Source organism: Adiantum capillus-veneris, chromosome 6, assembly GCF_014529385.1.
Source record: "Adiantum capillus-veneris isolate H3 chromosome 6, ASM1452938v2, whole genome shotgun sequence".
Classification (NCBI taxonomy): Eukaryota; Viridiplantae; Streptophyta; class Polypodiopsida; order Polypodiales; family Pteridaceae; genus Adiantum; species Adiantum capillus-veneris.
The window spans coordinates 126,831,723-126,849,699 of NC_140936.1; the positions used below are offsets into that span (position 1 = coordinate 126,831,723).

At 44.0% G+C, this 17,977-nt stretch overlaps 1 protein-coding gene across 2 annotated transcripts in view; it reads left to right on the forward strand.

Moving 5' to 3' along the window:
• Positions 1-5,822: 5,822 nt before the first annotated feature.
• The window catches only part of SS3 (starch synthase 3), a 115,493-nt gene continuing 103,338 nt past the window's right edge, over positions 5,823-17,977 (forward strand). For both annotated transcript variants that reach the window (XM_086514774.1, XM_086514773.1), the window contains exon 1: positions 5,823-6,135. Coding sequence is in view for 1 of the 2 variants with exons in the window: in XM_086514773.1 (XP_086370899.1) it covers positions 6,052-6,135 (84 nt within the window). In the remaining variant the exon portion in view is untranslated. The remainder of the gene's footprint in view (positions 6,136-17,977) is intronic.

Consider the following 17,977-nt stretch of genomic DNA (forward strand, 5'->3'; position numbering starts at 1 on the left):
GTCGCCGAAAAATGTGTTGGTGGTTGACGCAAGCCCGCCATGGAAGCCCTTGTTCTCACGTTGCTTGTCAGCTCTTGAGCCCGCCATGGCAATTTTCCTTTAAAGGGGGCTGCTCTTGCAGCCATGTCCTTGGTTGACCCACTGTGGAAAAACCCTCATGAGAGAGAGAGAGAGAGAGAGAGAGAGAGAGAGAGAGAGAGAGAGAGAGAGAGAGAGAGAGAGAGAGAGATCATGCATCCATGTTTCTCCTCTTCCGGTTCTCCTCCTCCTCCATGACTGCCCTGCCCCGTGAGCTCTGATACCAATATGAGACCGTGGGGAACTAGCACATGCAACTCTCCACCCAACCTTGCTATTTATAGGCTCGTAGTTGTCTAAATATAGCACCCCTTTGTAAGATATGAGCTTTGTCCTAGAGTACTAGAGTATGAGTCAAGGAGAGAAGAGAAGGAATTATCCCACATGCAGTGGTGCAAGGATGTAGAGCTACTTAAAGCTCATTTCATATATGAATAAACCAAGTCTATTTTGCATCACATCTATATAGTGAGCTTGTGATGGCTTAGCAGCATTTCAAGATCGTGTTTATGAGTCCAAGTTAATTGATCTTGGAACCTAATTCACTTGAGTGATAATCTAACCAACACACACTCACTTGTGTGCACGATGTTTCTATTTCATCCACCATAGCTAGCATGATCCCATTCCCATCAAGTGGTATCATAACTTAGGTGTGCTAGCTAGGTTCATTACTATGCATTTATATGTTAGTATGATTATCATCTCCATTAGGTCTCTCTCCCTAATCATTAGCATCGCCAATTAAGTCTGGGCACATTCTTGGCAATACCAATGAGCCACTACCCTTCTTAATTAAGTGATTGGTGATTAGTGGCATTCTAATAATTGTGTACATGTGAGAATTTTTTAATTAGCGTGCATCATTTTTGTTCATTTTCAGCTTGATTCACCGTACCATTACCCTCATTGTATGCATCACCGCTTTATGCAATTTATGTGTGTGTGGAGTCGTTGCCGAGAGCAACCCATCGGATGTTCCCTTGCTTTCATTGGGCCTTGCATGCCAAATTAATTGGCTGATTAAGATTTTCAAGTTGTGTGTGTGTGTGCGTGTGTGTCACTCTCTGCAATAGCTCTCTAATGAACCCCTAATCACCACATTCCAAGATCATTAACCCTCTCAACCTTTTGCTAGAAGTAGGTGTGTGTGGCTCACCATCAACATGGCTTTATCATATCTATTTCAGGAATTCCCTTCACAAAAGGGCCTTGGGCCCTTGGTTAGGTGGGTTGACTCTGTGAATGGTTTGTTGGGTTGTGAGTTCAACCTCATCCTATTTTGAGGGGGCTCGTGGGCCGATTTCACCTCGTGGATTCCATTCCTACCTATAAACGGGATGGGTCTGATGGGGCTCATTCTCGCAGGCGCATGCGCAATGGCCGGACGCCAAGCAATCCAAAAAAATCATTTTTAAAGCGCTTTTTGGGCTCCACAAGACCTCATTATTGCTGCCCATTGCCTGCGCATGCCTAAGCTCTGCCTAGACCTGCCCGACCATCTTTCCCTACCCACGCTACCCGGCTTACCAAGGGCGCCTTCGCACACATGCCCCCCAAGGGCCTCCTGCCTTGAGGTTGCTCTCACCCTCTAAGCAAGAAGGCATTCCCACAGCCTGGACCAGATCACAAATTTCCAAAGTTTCAAAGGTCGACATTCAAGGAAACTTCTTCCAGGTGTCAAAGAAGAATTTCAAAGCATTGCAAAAGGATTTCAAGGCGTTCAACAAAGACATTCAAAGAAAGACCATCATTTGTGAAGATGGGCTTCATTGCCGTTCACGGCCGGTGAAGAGGAGCTTCACAAAAGGAATTCTCTCTCTCTCTCTCTCTCTCTCTCTCTCACACACACACACACACACACACACACACACACACACACATTAAAGCTTCAAAATCTTGCAGCCAAGTACAATAACTTGCAAATAATTTTTCTTTCAAAGGATATTTGTGCTTGTGTAAAGAGGTAGACACTGGCTAGGAGAGTTTCCTAAGCTAAAACCCATCTATTAGCACAATGGAAGAGAAAGGGCTTAGAAAATTTAACAGGGAGGGCTTTCATACTCGGCAAACCAAGTTGAAAGGCTACTTAATGAAAAAATAGTTATGGGGAATAGTCAAGCCAACGATCACTGATCCGACATCTACTGATGGTGCATACATACTGACACGAGCTATGAGTGCACAAAATCAAGCCAAGGACGAGCATGCATTAGGAACCATAATCACTGCGCTACATGACAATTATGTATGCTTTATTGATGATTGTGAAACCTGATCAGCTGCATGGGAAGCAATAGAAAAAAACTTTGGAGCTAGGAAAAAGAAGAGAAAAGTGAGCTTAAAGAAGGATCTATACAAATTAAAAATGGAACATAATGAAGACATTGCAAGCTTGGTCAATCACCTTAAAAGAATGACCACACAACTAGCTTGTTTAAACAGTGCAGTACCAGAGGAGGACAAAATTGCAGTTCTTCTAGTAGCCTTACCACCTAGTTTTGACCAGATCATGAACATCATTGAGGAAAAGGATCCAACACCAGATTTCCAAGATGTAATCAACTCTTTAATGTCCGAGGAGAAGAAGCAAGGGAGGAACGCTACTTCAGGGGGAGGAGCTTTTGCAGTTAGCTCTAGTAACAAAACTTGTTTCAAGTGTGGCAAAGAAGAGCACATAGAAAAGGATTGTCTAGGATCCCAAAGACTTTTGCAACATTTGCAGGAAGAAGGGTCACCTTCCTTCCAAGTGTTTCAAAAAGGACATAGGCAGCACCAAAAAAAAATCGAGGCCCAAAGTCTATTTGGCAGAAGAAGACAAAGATGAAGATGAAGAAGAAGGTGACAGTAGCCTTCTAGTCTACGAGACGTTCTTTAGATTTTGTTTTGCCTTTCCTCTTCAATTGTATTTGTTTGGAGATAGCTTGGACTAGCTTGGTCTCAGTTTTATACATCTGTTTGAGGGGAGGTGTTGAGTGTCTCTTGGATTAGAGATAGTTTGTCTCTTGGATTGGGGATGGCCTCCTGGATTGGAGATGTTTGTTTTTGCTCCTGGATTGGAGTGTGCCAGAGATGTCAGTTTCTTCAATTTCTTCCTAGTCCAAACGTCAAGGGGAGGATTGTAAGGTGTGAGCTCTGTCCTAGAGTACTAGAGTATGAGTCGAGGAGAGAAGAGAAGAGAAGGAATTATCCCACTTGCAATGGTGCAAGGCTGTAGAGCTACTTAAAGATTATTTCATGAATGAATAAACCAAGTCTATTTTGCATTACATCTCTCTTGTTTATGGTGAGCTTGTGATGGCTTAGCAACAACTCAAGATCCTGTTTATGAGTCCCAAGTTACTTGATCTTGGAACCTAATTCGCTTGAGTGATAATCTAGCCAACACACACTCACTTGTGTGCACGATGTTTCTATTTCATCCACCATAGCTAGCACGATCCCATTCCCATCACCCTTGACCGCATGTGAGTTTTGGCCCTTGGCCCTGGCCTGGCCCTTGGACCATGTCGAAAATTATCACAAGGTATTGTGGACCTTACACAATACTAAAGATATGGCTTACAAACTCCCATTACCAGAGACAAGTGACATACATCCAATATTATACGTAGGAAATTAGGTCAATCGGATAATTTTATTCAAGATGATCAGATAGTGGAACTCATAAATACTCAGTCTCTTCCACATGAGCTAGAGAAAATACTAGACACTAGAGAAAAGAGAACTAGAAATACAATTTATAAAAAGCGTCTAGGTAAGTAGAGAGCTCAACATGGGAGCGAGTAAGCACTCTCCAAAAAAGGTTCCTTGACTTTAGGATTGTTCCTTCCAATCAAATTTTTGAGGATGAAAATTCATGTTAAGAGGGAAGGAATGTGATGCATCCTATAGTCGGGGCAAACACATCCGACACTGGAGCATAAGGGGTCATTGCCTTGCGTGAGAACCACAGCTTGGGGTTTTAAAAAGAGACAGTCCCAAGTGTGGCGGCGCTCACGAGGCCATGAGTTGGGGTGAGGCGGCAACTCGGTGTGTGTGTGTGTGAGTCCCCGACTATGCAACTGTCTTGTTTTGCTACAGATGGACTGCTCGTCATCCTTATCCTCTTATTCGTAAAAGGGATATGGGATAGAGGGAGAGCACATCTTGGTGGCTATGGTGATAGATGGTTGCCATAGACGATCAGACGTCCACTTGGCCCACTCGAGGGGGGAAGAGGAGGTTGATGAAAGAGGTGAGCATTCGAACGATGACCACGAGTGGGCATATGATTGCCCCCTCCCCCGCGCCTCTCTCTCTCTCTCTCTCTCTCTCTCTCTCTCTCTCCATATGCAGTGTACACTTGTTTTTGAAGCATGTCATTTGTGAGTGTGAATAAAAGCTTTTCATGGGAAGTCATAGTAGTTTAATATGAGGTCCTCCATTTTCATATAAGTGAGAACTAGATGTTAGAAATTTCTTTCATCAATACATTTAATTTAAAATAAGAGATATTTAAAGCTGGGAAACAATACTACTAAATACACATTTAAAAAAAGTTTTCCATGTGTAAGCCTCATGATGTTATCATTTGTTAAATTTGATAAGGATAAAAGCTGATAGGATCAAGGACACTTATTAAACGTATTCAAATTGACTTGCTTGGTTGTTTTGTTGGATTGTCTAACTTTTAAATATATTCTTAAGACTCTTCTTCTTTTCTGGGTTCGTTTTATCAATTTTTTTTTCCCCTTTTGTTGTTGATTGAATTTACTTTTCATGTGGGATGATGTAAAGCTTATTTTGTTCGCATGCTAAAACATGCTTTAGAGGACAAGGACATGTAAACATGTATTTCCATTTAAGAAGCCATATTAGACTTTTTTTGGTCCTTTCTTTGCTTTTTTTTTTTTCCCTTTCTGGTCTTGCTTTAGAATGCGTTTACATTATATTTTGGTCCCTTGATTTAAGAGCTCCATTAACTTTCTTTTATTTTCTTGGCTCCTTCACCTTTGTTTGCATGAGGTGTCAAATAATGAGGGGGCCTTTTTAAATTCGTAAAGAATCTCTGTATATATAAAGAGGAGGGGGATTCCGATAGACAAGTGTCCTCATATCCCACTTTAGACCAGTGTGCATTGTTTGGGGGGGGGGGGTACGCAATAGGGTGAAGGAACCAATAGAAGGCTATCTAAGCTGGCAGTAGATTGCTCGACCCATGGTGCACGGAGTTGAGGCAATAGAGGTGCAAATGAAAGTTGAGCCTCCACCCGAGCAACAACAAAAAAAGGGTAGAGTGACGGGCAACGTGCAACAACAAAACTTTTTGGCCATGTAACAGAAAGTGGGGTGAATAACGACTTGAGATAGGGAGTAAACACAGCCATTGTGCCAAAAATGCTTGAGCACAAGATCTGGCGATGATGAGTCTACTTCATATGTGCTAACCACCCCAACACCCGTCCCTATTGGTCCTACATTTGGAGCACTCTGTAGCTATCTATTGAAATCCAAAGGGACCTGGCTCAATATTGGCCCCTTCACCCAAGGTCCCTAATAAGTATGTACCTCAGTTTAGTGGTCGTTCGGACATTACACGTGTCAGGATGAAGCATGAGGGGCCTTCGAAACACTGCGGAGAAGGACTTCACGTGCAGGCGAGGCCAGCCTCCCCTTTTCCTTGTGGGGCCGCGTCGAACTCACAACAAAACGTGATAAATCTTTCCCCGTCTCTCTCTCTCTCTCTCTCTCTCTCTCACACACACACACACACACACACACGCACGCACGGAGGAGACATCAGGTCCGCTTGGCACAAACGAAAATTTGCATCCTAATGCACCTACTGCGCTCTCTCTCTCTCTCTCTCTCTCTCTCTCTCACACACACACACACACACACACACACACACACGTCACTCAACTGTTAAGACTGATTTTTTGAGCTTCATTTCAAGTCAAAATCCAGCTCCAGCTCCAGCAGACGTTCCGGATGGCAGCTGCATCGACCCTTTCATTTCTCTCACCTCAATCTGCTCCAGCTGCTTCCCGCTACAATGGTGTTAACTGCTCTACGGTAAGCAACCTACAGTCCTCTGCTCTGTTTGATGGCAAAGCCTCACATAATTGTTTGAATGCATCCTTGGGCGGCTTCATATTCCTACATCCTTGAATGTGCAAGTAATCCTACTGTGCATATTGAGCTGAGCCTCTCATTGTTGATGTCTTTAGCTTGGCTATGGGGTAGAGATCATAACATAGAGCTCAACGCATCAAACGGAATTGGAAGTTTGGAACTCAGACCATTGTGTACCTCGCACACGCTACTTCTTATGATGGTTTTCTTTGTTAAAGAAGACCATGCATTGAGGACCATGCGAATTTTTTTCTCTTAAGTTGTCTCCATGGCTGAAATCAATCTATGAAGGAGGTCTTCTTCACAAGTGAAAAATCAGTGGCACAAACTGAATTGGAAAATGTGTGAAAGCAATTGCTTTCACACATTAGAGTAGATTGCTGGCCCTCAATGTTACTGCTAAGTTCGGCACCTGTGTAGCAACAAGTTGATACAAACACAGATTTAAGAGGGTGAGTGCACATTTCAAGTAGACAAAGTAGCCGGACGTGATCAAAAGTAGCATCATCGAAGATGTACATACACTACTCAGTAAGCAAAGAGAGAAATGCTCTTGTGTAGGGAATGCCATGCGGGCTGTAAAAGCTTGTTATTTCGCTTCTTTCAAGGGCGTGAATCATGATGGCCTAGTTATATGGATAGAGTTGAGTAGCATTCCTCTCCTCCTCTTTTATCAGCTTCCTTGACGAATAGCATTTGGTATATATTTGGTGTTGTACTTTTCCTAGCGTCAGGCATTTCTACTATCTATGTAATTTGTGTACATTTACAGGGAAATCTTGTTGTGATTTTTCTCAAGGAAGAACAGTGGAATCCTGGTAGTTGAGGTCGTCGGCCGGCTCACAATCTTTACCTGCTTTAGTGTGACCCCTCTTTGAGTAGTAGGAGGGGGTGTAGTAGTGGTGCTATGGAAGAAGTCTGTGAGTTGGGACTGTCGTCCTTTGGAGAAGTCCTTTCGAAGAAGTCTGTCATCCTCCACTAGAGGTAGTGGGTGACTGGAGGGTGACTATATGTCTCAAGTAGGATAACTATGGGCAAGGTCTCTTGCTGACGTTGGTGGGTCTCTCTGTAAATAATAATATCTCGTCCTCTTAATTTCTCCTCAAAAGACTCCCGCGTCTAATCATAGCGCTCCATTGCAGTTCCAAACCGCCATATGTAATCACCGTCATGAAGCCCTCTTCTCCCATATGATCTCCAAAGACAGTAATGGAGATGGAGCCAGCTGACCCAAACTCTCATCACAAATACCTCCAGTGTTATTGTATGCTCTTCAATCTGATGTTGCTGCAAAATTGGATTGGGAATACTTGCTAACATTTGCCAACACCTTGCTCGGTGATTTTGTGGAGCACAATCAGAATCACTTATCAGATTCCGGCGAGGGCGATGTTATTGATACAAATGTTGACACAAAGGCCTTTGATGATAAAGGTATCATTTTGTTTTTCACTGCTTATGTCCCTTTGCTTCCATGGATTAAGCAGTGGTTGCACTCTATCATGCAACAAGAATATGCGGATGCGATGTTTGCCAGCCCAAGGGTCTTCTATGAGGTATCATTCAGACAATTGAACAACGAGACATGCTTTTGGGAAAACTACCTTTATTCTTTGATTGCCAGCTGGTTCATGTTGTTCCGTGGAGACCTTTAGTAGACTTTCAGAAATCGAATAAGCGGGAATGCCTTGTTTGGGTGGAGGTGGAAGGTTGTCGTGCTATGTACTGGTCATCGTCTCTCTCTCCCCTATGTGCAGTTATATGATGCCCCACAAGAGGGCTCTTCGTTTGATTGATGTACAGTTGTGTGGTTTCATGCTTTTGTGTTGAGGCAAGAGCCTCCTTGAGCAGGAATAGGAGTAGCTAACTGCTACTCCAAAAGTAGGCACCGGTGAGGGTGATAACCTCACCGTACAGGTGCAATTTCAGCGCTGGTTATGCGCTGTATTTTGACTGTTTTTCGGCCATACGGATGCCAAAACCATTGGGAACAATGCCCCACTGACAGAGGACATTTCGGGGACTGTTTAGGGCTGAAAACAGGGCAAAAACCAGTAAATACAGCGAGCTGAATTTACTGTTTATGGGCAGAAATCAGAGGGTTTATGCTAGTGGAAGTGAGTTCCAGCAGGGGAATAGGTTTCGTGCAAGTTTTTCGGCTGTTATGTTGCCGACATTTGGCCAAAACAGGTGGTATCTAGCTGGATACAGGTAAAGAATTCCCAGGACACTACTTTGTAATTTACCCTCTCTAAGTATAAAGAAATACCGAAAGGGGCGCCAATTTTGGGGCCTACAGGTTGTCGGTGTCTGCTCGGAGCATTCTAGCTTCCGAGAGTGTGTGTACTCAAGTGTTAATTCCCGTCGCAGGTTACCTTTTCAAAGCGCTGTGTGTGTGTGTGTCTAAAGTAAAGAATTTTGGGTGAAAGCCAAAGCACTCCGCCCCACGGGCCGGTTTCAAGGTTCCGTTGCGAGGACATCAATCACTTTTTCCTCAAGAAGTGACCCTCGGTTGTTTTGGGTAAAGACACAGAGTACAGGAACGCGGGATTACACTATGGCCAACAAAGGGAAGGGCATTATGGAAGAGGCTTCCTCTTCGAAGGATAGACAGGAAACCCCTATGGTCTTCGAGATTGGCAAGAGCTCACGGCCACGTCAGTTTGTACCTCCTATTGATGTGAATGTCCCTCCGGTAGTACAGGGCTTTATGATAGGGCAACGTGAGGGTGATGCGTTTAGGACTCAGTTGTCCGCGGTGAATGTGTTTTCACAGCTGGTGCAGAACCCAAGGTTTATGGAGTTCTTGCAAGCGCCACGAGTGCTACCGCAAAATAGGCAACCTACACCGCATACAGAGCTTGTTGAGGCTCAAGCCCAAGCACTTCATGCGTCTCAGGAGGATAGGGAACACTCGCATGTTGCGAAGTTAGGGGCTCCAAAATAGGTTCCTCCCGTCTTGAACAGGTGGCTAGAACGCATATTTCATAGGCTATGCCAATTCAGTCCACCACCTTTCAGAGCCCGCATGCTGTCTTGAATGGACAGGGAATTGGTTACCAGGCAATGCACCCAGTTTTTCCACCACCCACGGTACATCCTGGGTATTTCGGGGGTGGACCTGTGTTCCAGAGTATGGTTGGTTATGCGCCTAGAAGTCGGCCGTACATGCCAGGAACAATGTTTGGGGGTATGCAAGGCATGATGCCAAACCCCATGTATGGTAGCATCGGCATGCAGCAGGGTTTTCAGAGCAACCAAGGCAAGTTTGGGTGCCACAGGCTCATTTCGGCATGGCTGGTTTTTCTGGATAACAGCCAGATATGGCACCTTTGACGCAAAATGTTAACGGCCAAGATGTGCCGATGATGCCTACTATAGTGCCCATGTTGCAGACCAGCAGTTTGATACAACTTATGTAGGAGGGAATTTTACAGAGGCCTCTAAGGTCAGGAAAGCTGCTACTTTCTTAAAGGACAATGCGCTTACACGGTGGACGACATTGTTAATGCAAGGAAAGGCACCCACCACTTGGGTTTACTTTAAGCAAATGTTTGCATCTGCTTGGCTGTCAAATGAATCAGAAGCCGACGTCATGACAGATTGGCACTAGCTTACTTCGGCTACATGCAAGAGCTTGCTGGAGTACAATCGGAGGTTTTGTAAAGCGTTACTCTCAGTGACGACCTACAGATTTGTGCCATTGACAGAGCAGATAGAGAAGTATTGTTGTGAGCTGCCTAAAGGGCTTCGCGATTATTGTACCAAGAACAGAGTGGCTACCCTCACCCAGCTCATGGGAGTTGCTAACACTGGTCTTGCCTTGTTGAAAGGAGAGGACAGTGGATTTCCGAGCAACGAGAAAGGAGGGCAGCAGAAGCAAAATTCAGCAAAGAAGCCCTTTGTGAAAACGGCTTCTGAAGCGTCACAAGGGTCAGTAAAGGCCACCAAAGATAAGGATTCAGCCGGGACTTCTGGAGCGCAGGCAAAGAAATAGAAAAGGAAGCCTTGTGTGCGTAAGTTGCTCGAGGAAAAGAAGGTCTTAATGGCTGAAAATAAATGCTTTATACGTGAGCAGCCTGGTCACTTTGCTACCAATTGTCCACAAAGGAAAAGACCAGCTGACTCAGATGATAAAGAGGACCAGAAAGGCAAGAAGCCTAAACCCACGGCAGGTTTGGTGCAAGATATGGTGGGTGACAGGCCCAATACAGATGCCAGTGAGTTATGCAGAGCATGGGGTAAAGTTAGGGATCAGACGACACTCATCTTCTTTGATCCAGGTGCCAAAGCAAACTTTATATCACCCGAGTTAGCTATGAAGCTGGGCATCAGAGCTGAAGAGATAGGGTACGCAGCAGAGGCAGGGTTGGCATGTCTTGGCTACTCAGAGTGTGTTACTCCCATTATTGGAAAACTGCGTCTGCATATTGAGTCGTATGTGGACACAGAAGAGTTCTATATCATGCCATTGGAAGGGTGCGATGTGCTACGATGTTCAGAGTACATGGTGTGCTGGATGTCTTCGCGGCAAGATGATCACCCTTCAACATAGGGGCAAAACTCATGTTTTGGATGTAAAGCTCAAAGGGGAGTCTGTCCCTTTTGTATCTGCTTCGGCTATCACTTCTGTAATAAAGAATCATCTTTTTGTGTACTTGATTTTTGCACACGATGTCTCAGATAATTGTCAGTCAAATTTATCTGTGTTAGATAAAGAAAGGTAAGCATTTTTGCAAAAGTTTAGTGACTGTTTTTCTGACTCTTTACCGTCGCAATCGCCGCTAGAGAAACCTGAGGATCATCAGATAGATTTGGTGCGAGGGTGCAGCCTACCAAATAGACCTCCCTATAGGGTTAGTACGGCGCAACAGAAAGAGATTATGGGCCAGGTTCAAGTTACTAGAGAAGGGGCTGATTCAGCCTAGTTCTTCACCCTTTTGCTCCCCAGTGCTCCTAGTGCAGAAAAAGGATGGCTCATGGCGCATGTGTATTGATTACCGTGCGTTATATAAGAATACCATCAAGAATAGGTTTCCTATTCCTAGAATTGATGATATTCTCGATCGTTTAGAGGGTGCTGCAATTTTCAGCAGGATAGACCTTAAGAGTGGGTACCATCAGATTTGTATAAGGCCAGAGGATGTGCACAAGACTGCGTTTAGAACGACATTTGGTCTTTATGAATTTCTAGTGATGCCGTTTGGGTTAACAAATGCTCTTGCCACGTTCAACAGAATGATGGACCGGATTTTCCGCTCGCATCAACAGTTTGTTGGAACATTCTTTGATGACATGATAGTCTATTCAAAGAATGAAGAGGAGCATAGGCGTCACTTGACCATTGTGTTCGAAGAGCTGCGCAGTCACAGGTTACTTGTCAATCCTAAGAAAAGTGAATTCTTCCTGGAAGAGATCTACTTTCTTGGCCACATAGTCTCAAAGGATGGTGTTAGAATGGATCCCACAAAGGTCGAAGCTATCAAAACATGGCCAGACTTGAAGACTGTGCACGATGTTAGAAGCTTCTCGGGATTGTGCTCCTACTATAGAAGGTTTATAAGGAATTTTGCAGAGATAGCATCACCTCTTCATGCTTTGCAAAAGAAAGAGGTCACTTTCAGATGGACCCAAAAAGAGATTTCAGCTTTTAGTCTCTTAAAGGAAAAGTTGACTTCGGATCCAGTAATTGTTTTGCTAGATCTCAGGAAGTCATTTGTGGTCCAGTGTGACGCGTGTGGCAGTAGCATCGGAGCGCTGAATTTTGCAAGGGCCAGAGAAGACTATGCAAGTCTATGAGAAAGATCTCTTGGCCGTGATTCATGCGCTTTCTAGCTGGAAGCACTACCTAGGTGCTAATTTTGTTGTCCAGACAGACCATTAGACCTTGCGATACTTCTTGACACAGTCAAAGCTATCCGAAAAGCATATGCGATGGGCAAACATTCTTTCTATGTTTCACTTCCAGATTATGCATGTGGAAGGCAAGAAGAATGTTGTGGCTGATGCTCTATCAAGGAAGCCACAAATTTCAGCTGTGTCAATTCCTTATCATCATGAGTTAGATGACATGAAGGAACAATATGCTACTGACGAAGATTTTGCAAGGATCTCTGAACAATTACAAGAGGGGCAACATCATGAGCACTACCTCCTCAGAGATGGTTTTATGATGATGCATGGCAGACTTTGTGTCACTAGGCCATTGCGACATAAGGTCATGGAAGAGAGTCATGTCCCACCGTATGCAGGGCATCGTGGTATTGATGCGACAGTTAAAGCGGTAGAGACATTCTCTATTGGCCTACCTTGAGGAGAGACGTGGATGCCTTTGTGCAAGCATGCCTGATTTGCCAAAAGGTCAAGTTTGACAGGCAAAAGGGACCAGGGTTGTTACAACCACTGTCGATTCCGGATAAGCCATGGGAAAGCATTGCTATGGACTTTATCTTTGATCTTCCAAGAACGCCAACAGGGAATGATGGTATATGAACCATTATCTGCAAGTTCAGCAAGCAAGCAAGCCCATTTTATCCCTGTAAGGAAGAAGATAAAATCTGAATAGATGGCACGCTTGTTCATGTACAATGTGTTGGGTTAAAGGCCCAAATGGCTCCCTTTAATGTACATTTTAAAGGTTACTAACCTTTGGCCAAGTTCACATTGAACTTGGCCACTAACTTATTAAATTGGTCCTTATACAAATAATAAAGGGATAGTGAGTTTTACACAACTCACTCACTTATCTCCTTGAAACTTACGTGCTCTCTCTCTCCCTCTTTCGATGTGTTAGCGCCCTCCTTCTTGCTGGTCTTCGCCACCTCTCCCTGCATACACCCCGCACACTCTCGCGTGCTCTTTCACTTGCACACACCGCCGCGCGCTCATCAACTGGTATCAGAGCCCGATTAGGGTTTGCCCCCAAACCTGCAAATGCTGAATTTCAGCCAAGAAGGTCAACTTTCATGCGAGATTTTGCAATTTCGTCGCCAAAGGACTCGTCTCTGGACACTAGAGAGCTCCAGGCAACCCAAATTGACCCAAAACAGACTGAAATTAGGTCAAAAACAGTAAATTACAAGTTATGACAACAAAATACAGGTTTTGCAAATGATGTATTAAGGTGTGGGAATACTTTTGCTAAGTCTCCGCTACCCGAAAACACTGAAATTGCCGAAAAACAAGCCCTAAAATAGGTGTTTTAAGCAAATTTCAGATTTACGCAGGTTTTTGCAAGTGTTTTTATGGTGTGATTACATTGGGGAAAGTGCAAATTGATGCAATCCACGCACATTTGACAAATTTTGTCTATGTATGACCATTTGTGGCTCAATTTCATGCAATTTTGATGCTACAAATTTGGGCTTTGGCGCTTACATGCTTCTAAAGGCTGTGTATTAGCCTTATGTATGTCTTCTGAGGCTAAAAACAACTAAATTTATTGTTTTCGAGCACAAATTCGCTCGCTGAAATTTCCTGCGCATAAATTTCAGAAATTGATTTTTGTGCCCAAATCGACCTATTTTGCCCCAAATTGCTCCTGTGACCATTTGGAGTTGTAGTGCACATCTCTGTGAGGCTATACTCCGATTTTTGCGCATTTTACCCAAAAATTCAGCGTATTATCTCTCTTATTTCATGCAACTATGGCCTCATCTTCTTCGGATGTGAAGAACCTCTTCGAGATTAGGAGGTTCGATGGTACAAGTTTTGATCTTTGGAAAGACAGGATTCAGGGAATCCTATTTCTTAAGGATTGCGAAGGGGCACTTGAACAGGTAAAGCCACAGAATATGACGGATGAAGCATGGGTTAGCATGAACAGGAAGGCCGTTACATACATTAAAATGGCCATGACCGATGAGACCGTCATTGATGTGAAAGGTCTCACAACCGCTTTTGATGTGTGGGAGAAGTTGAAGGGAATGTATGAAAATACAACACCTGTCAACCAGGTGCACTTGATGCGAAAACTTGTTGGCATGCAACTAGATGAGTCCAAGAGCGTGGCAGAGCACTTGTCATTGTTCGTAGGAACTTTGTCGCAGTTACAGGACTCTGGCTTGCCCCCTTTTGATGATAAGCTGAAAGCTATCTTCTTGCTTATGACCTTACCTGAGTCATGGGAAACTTTGGTGGTTTCGTTGTCCAATAACCCCAATTTGACCTTTGATGGTGTTAGGGGTTCTATCTTGAATAAAGAAATCAGGAGGAAAGCAAGTGGAGAGGGAGGCAGCTCTGCCAACATGGTTAGAGCTGATGTGACTTGCTATAAATGTGGTAGGAAAGGTCACAAGAAACCTGATTGCAGGTACTATAAAGCTGAGTTAGAAAGGAAAACGAATGGCGGAGACAAAAAGAAAGAGAAAAAGGAAGTCAAGGCAGATGCACAGGATAGCTCAAAGGACAAAGAGAAGGCCAATGTGGCTTCTAGTGTTGTGATTGAGGAGCTGTCAGATGTAGAGGACATCTTGTGTGCCACTTTGTCAGATGATGATGCTTATGACTTTGATGTCTCTCTAAATGTTCATGCACAGGACATGCAGATCACCAAGAGTGATCTTATTGATGCTTTGTTGACTGTCAATGATACATTGTCCCAGACTTGGATTGTTGATTCCGGTGCTTCATTTCATGTGACTCCTATCAAGGAGTGTTTCTCTACTTTTGATGTAGGCAAGCGCGGCCATGTATACGTTGGAAACAATCATGCATGTTCCATTGAGGGTATTGGCACTGTGCATCTCTCCATAGATGGCACAAATGAGCTTGTCGTGCATGATGTTAGATATGTGCCGGGAATCAAGAAGAGTCTGCTTTTTGTTGGTCAGATGAATATGCATGGTTACAGCATCTTGTTTAAGAGAGGATCATGGAAAATGACCAAAGGCTCAAGGCTGATTGTAAAGGGCACAAAGAAAGGGACACTTTACTGCATGCATGGAAAGGCCGTGTTGGGCAAGTTTATTGCATTGGCTGAAATTAACTCTCACATGGAGTTGTGGCACAAGAGACTTGGCCATATGAGCCAAAAGGGCCTTTCTAAGCTTTGTACTTTGAACAAGCTTGATGCTAAAGGCACAAAGCTTGACTTTTGTAATGAATGTCAATATAGCAAGCAAGTAATGCTTCTTATTACTTTGGTGTCTCTCGTAAATCTTGTGTGCTTGCTCCCTGCACACACCCCGCACACTCTCGCATGCTCTTTTTCACTTGCACACACCGCCGCGCGCTCATCACAATGTGCTTAAAGTACCATGGTATGCCACAGTCGATTATCAGTGATCGTGATCCTCGCATGACAAGTTTGTTCTGGAGAGGATTGTTTGAGAACATGGGCACTACACTCAAGTTCTCGTCTTCGTTTCATCCACAAACTGATGGGCAGTCAGAAGAGGCTAATTCTACTGTCTTAGATCTGCTGAAATGCTATGTGTTAGATAATAAGGGCAAGTGGGAACAGTATTTGCCTATGCTTGAGTATGCGTACAACAATACGTTGCATTCGTACAAGAAATGTACATTGCATTCGTACCTTTTTCGTACGTTGCATTCGAACATGGATGAAATGTACAAGAAAATTAAAGTTGCCTCAGGCAAAACAGAAAAAGGTTGCTGATTGTCACTGTCGCGTGAATTGATGTTAAGGTTCGAAAAGGCAAGGTTAAAGAAGATGAAGGGCAAGGAACGGCTGTTTCCTAAGCTCAGTATGCGTTACTATGGGCCTTTTCAAGTGCTTGACAAGATCAACGATGTGGCTTACAGGCTGAAACTGCCTGATATGTGAAAGATTCATAATGCGTTTCATGTGAGTCTTCTAAGACCCTTCGTGGGTGATGTGCCAGAAGATATGCCAGATGAGGATCAACCAGAAGTTGAGGAACTTGATGAGATCCTGGTACCTGAGCAAGTTTTGGCACATAAGGACAGGAAAGTTAAAGGACAGGTTGCAAGACGCTACTTGGTGAAGTTCAAGAACTATCCGCCTATGGATGCAAAGTGAATGGAAGAGCATGAATTGTCAGAGCACCAAATGTATTGCAACTTTACCTTGAAGCCTTTGGGTTACAACCTACTTATGCCCCAACCCAATGTGTGCAAAGGAGGAGTAATGATAAGGTTAGCACATCAAATGTACACATGAATTCAGTGTAATAGATGGAAATGACAAAAGTATGAAGGTCTCATTAAGTCATTTGTATCTATGTGTTACGACTTGTCTTGTGGATACATGCGATCATAAAAGAGTGCTAACAACACAGGATCATCAGTGGTGTGTATTTTTGGTATGCAATTGAGGACGTTTGCGATTTCAAAAGGGGGGTATGTCACGAGGACGTGGCAACTGTTAACTATGTCACGAGGACGTGGCAACTGCTAACCTTAGTTGGTTTCTTTCCAATGATTTTTGATTTATTTTTGAGACCCTCTTTTTGAAGTTGCAAATGGTCGGACATTGTATGGCTAATGTAAACGGTAGTTTCACCCACACACAGGAAGTTGGTCGGCATTGGAATTCGTATAGTAAGAGGATGTCTAGGCTCAGTTCAAGATCATGTAGGTCCCCCCATCACACTTAGCAAGTTGGTGGATACTAGGAAGTGAACTCAATAAAGGCATAAAGTCAAGGTGGAATCACCAACAGAAAGTATCCGATAGTTGGGCCACATTGCATTTTTGGATGCGGTCTCAATGAGGATAGATGGTCAAATGACTAGTGGGAGCCCAACGGAAGCATCTCCTAAAAATTAGGGAACTGCTATTTTGGGCCATGAAATGTGTTCGCATCATTACCTTCGGAATGACAAGGGGAACATTTTGGAACTCTGCTGTGAAGTCTATTGGGCAACCAGCCAGGAGATTTTAGGCGGCCAACCCGAAACGGGAAAATGCTTGTAGTCGCGCCAAGTGGCACATTTTTGTGCACTTTCCTCTTGTAGAAAAATGGGCGTTGAATTTTAAGCTGGGAGAGGACTCATTTTGCAAATTGTCACAGGTTAAGAGCCATGGAGTGCTTCCTTTCCACTCTATGTACAGTGTGGTGCTAGGAGTGATGACTTGCACACTACACACTGCTCTCTCTCTCTCTCTCTCCCCCCTACGTGCAGTTATGTGATGCCCCACAAGAGTGCTCTTCATTCGACTGATGTACAGTTGTGTGGTTTCATGCTTTTGTGTTGAGGCAAGAGCCTCTTGGAGCAGGAACAGGAGTAGCTAACTGCTACTCCAAAAGCAGGCACTGGTGAGGGTGATGACCTCACCGTACAAGTGCAATTTCAGCGCTGGTTATGTGCTGTATTTTGACTGTTTTTCAGCCATACGGACGCCAGAACCATTGGGAACAGTGCTCCACTGACAGAGGACAGTTCGGGGACTGTTTAGGGCTGAAAACAGGGCAAAAACCAGTAAATACAGCGAGCTGAATTTACTGTTTTTGGGCAGAAATCAGAGGGTTTATGCCAGTGGAAGTGAGTTCCAGCAACGGAATAGGTTTCGCGCAAGTTTTGGGTTTGTTATTTTGCCGAAATTTGGCCAAAACAGGTAGTATCTAGCTGGATACAGGTAAAGAATTCCCAGGACTCTACTTTGTAATTTACCCTCTCTAAGTATAAAGAAATACCGAAAGGGGTGCCTGGGGCCTACAGGTTGTCGGCGTCTGCTCGGAGCATTCTAGCGTTCGAGCCGTGTGTGTACTTAAGTGTTGATTCCCGTCGCAAGTTACCTTTTCAAAGCGCTCTGTGTGTGTGTCTAAAGTAAAGAAATTCGGGTGAAAGCCAAAGCT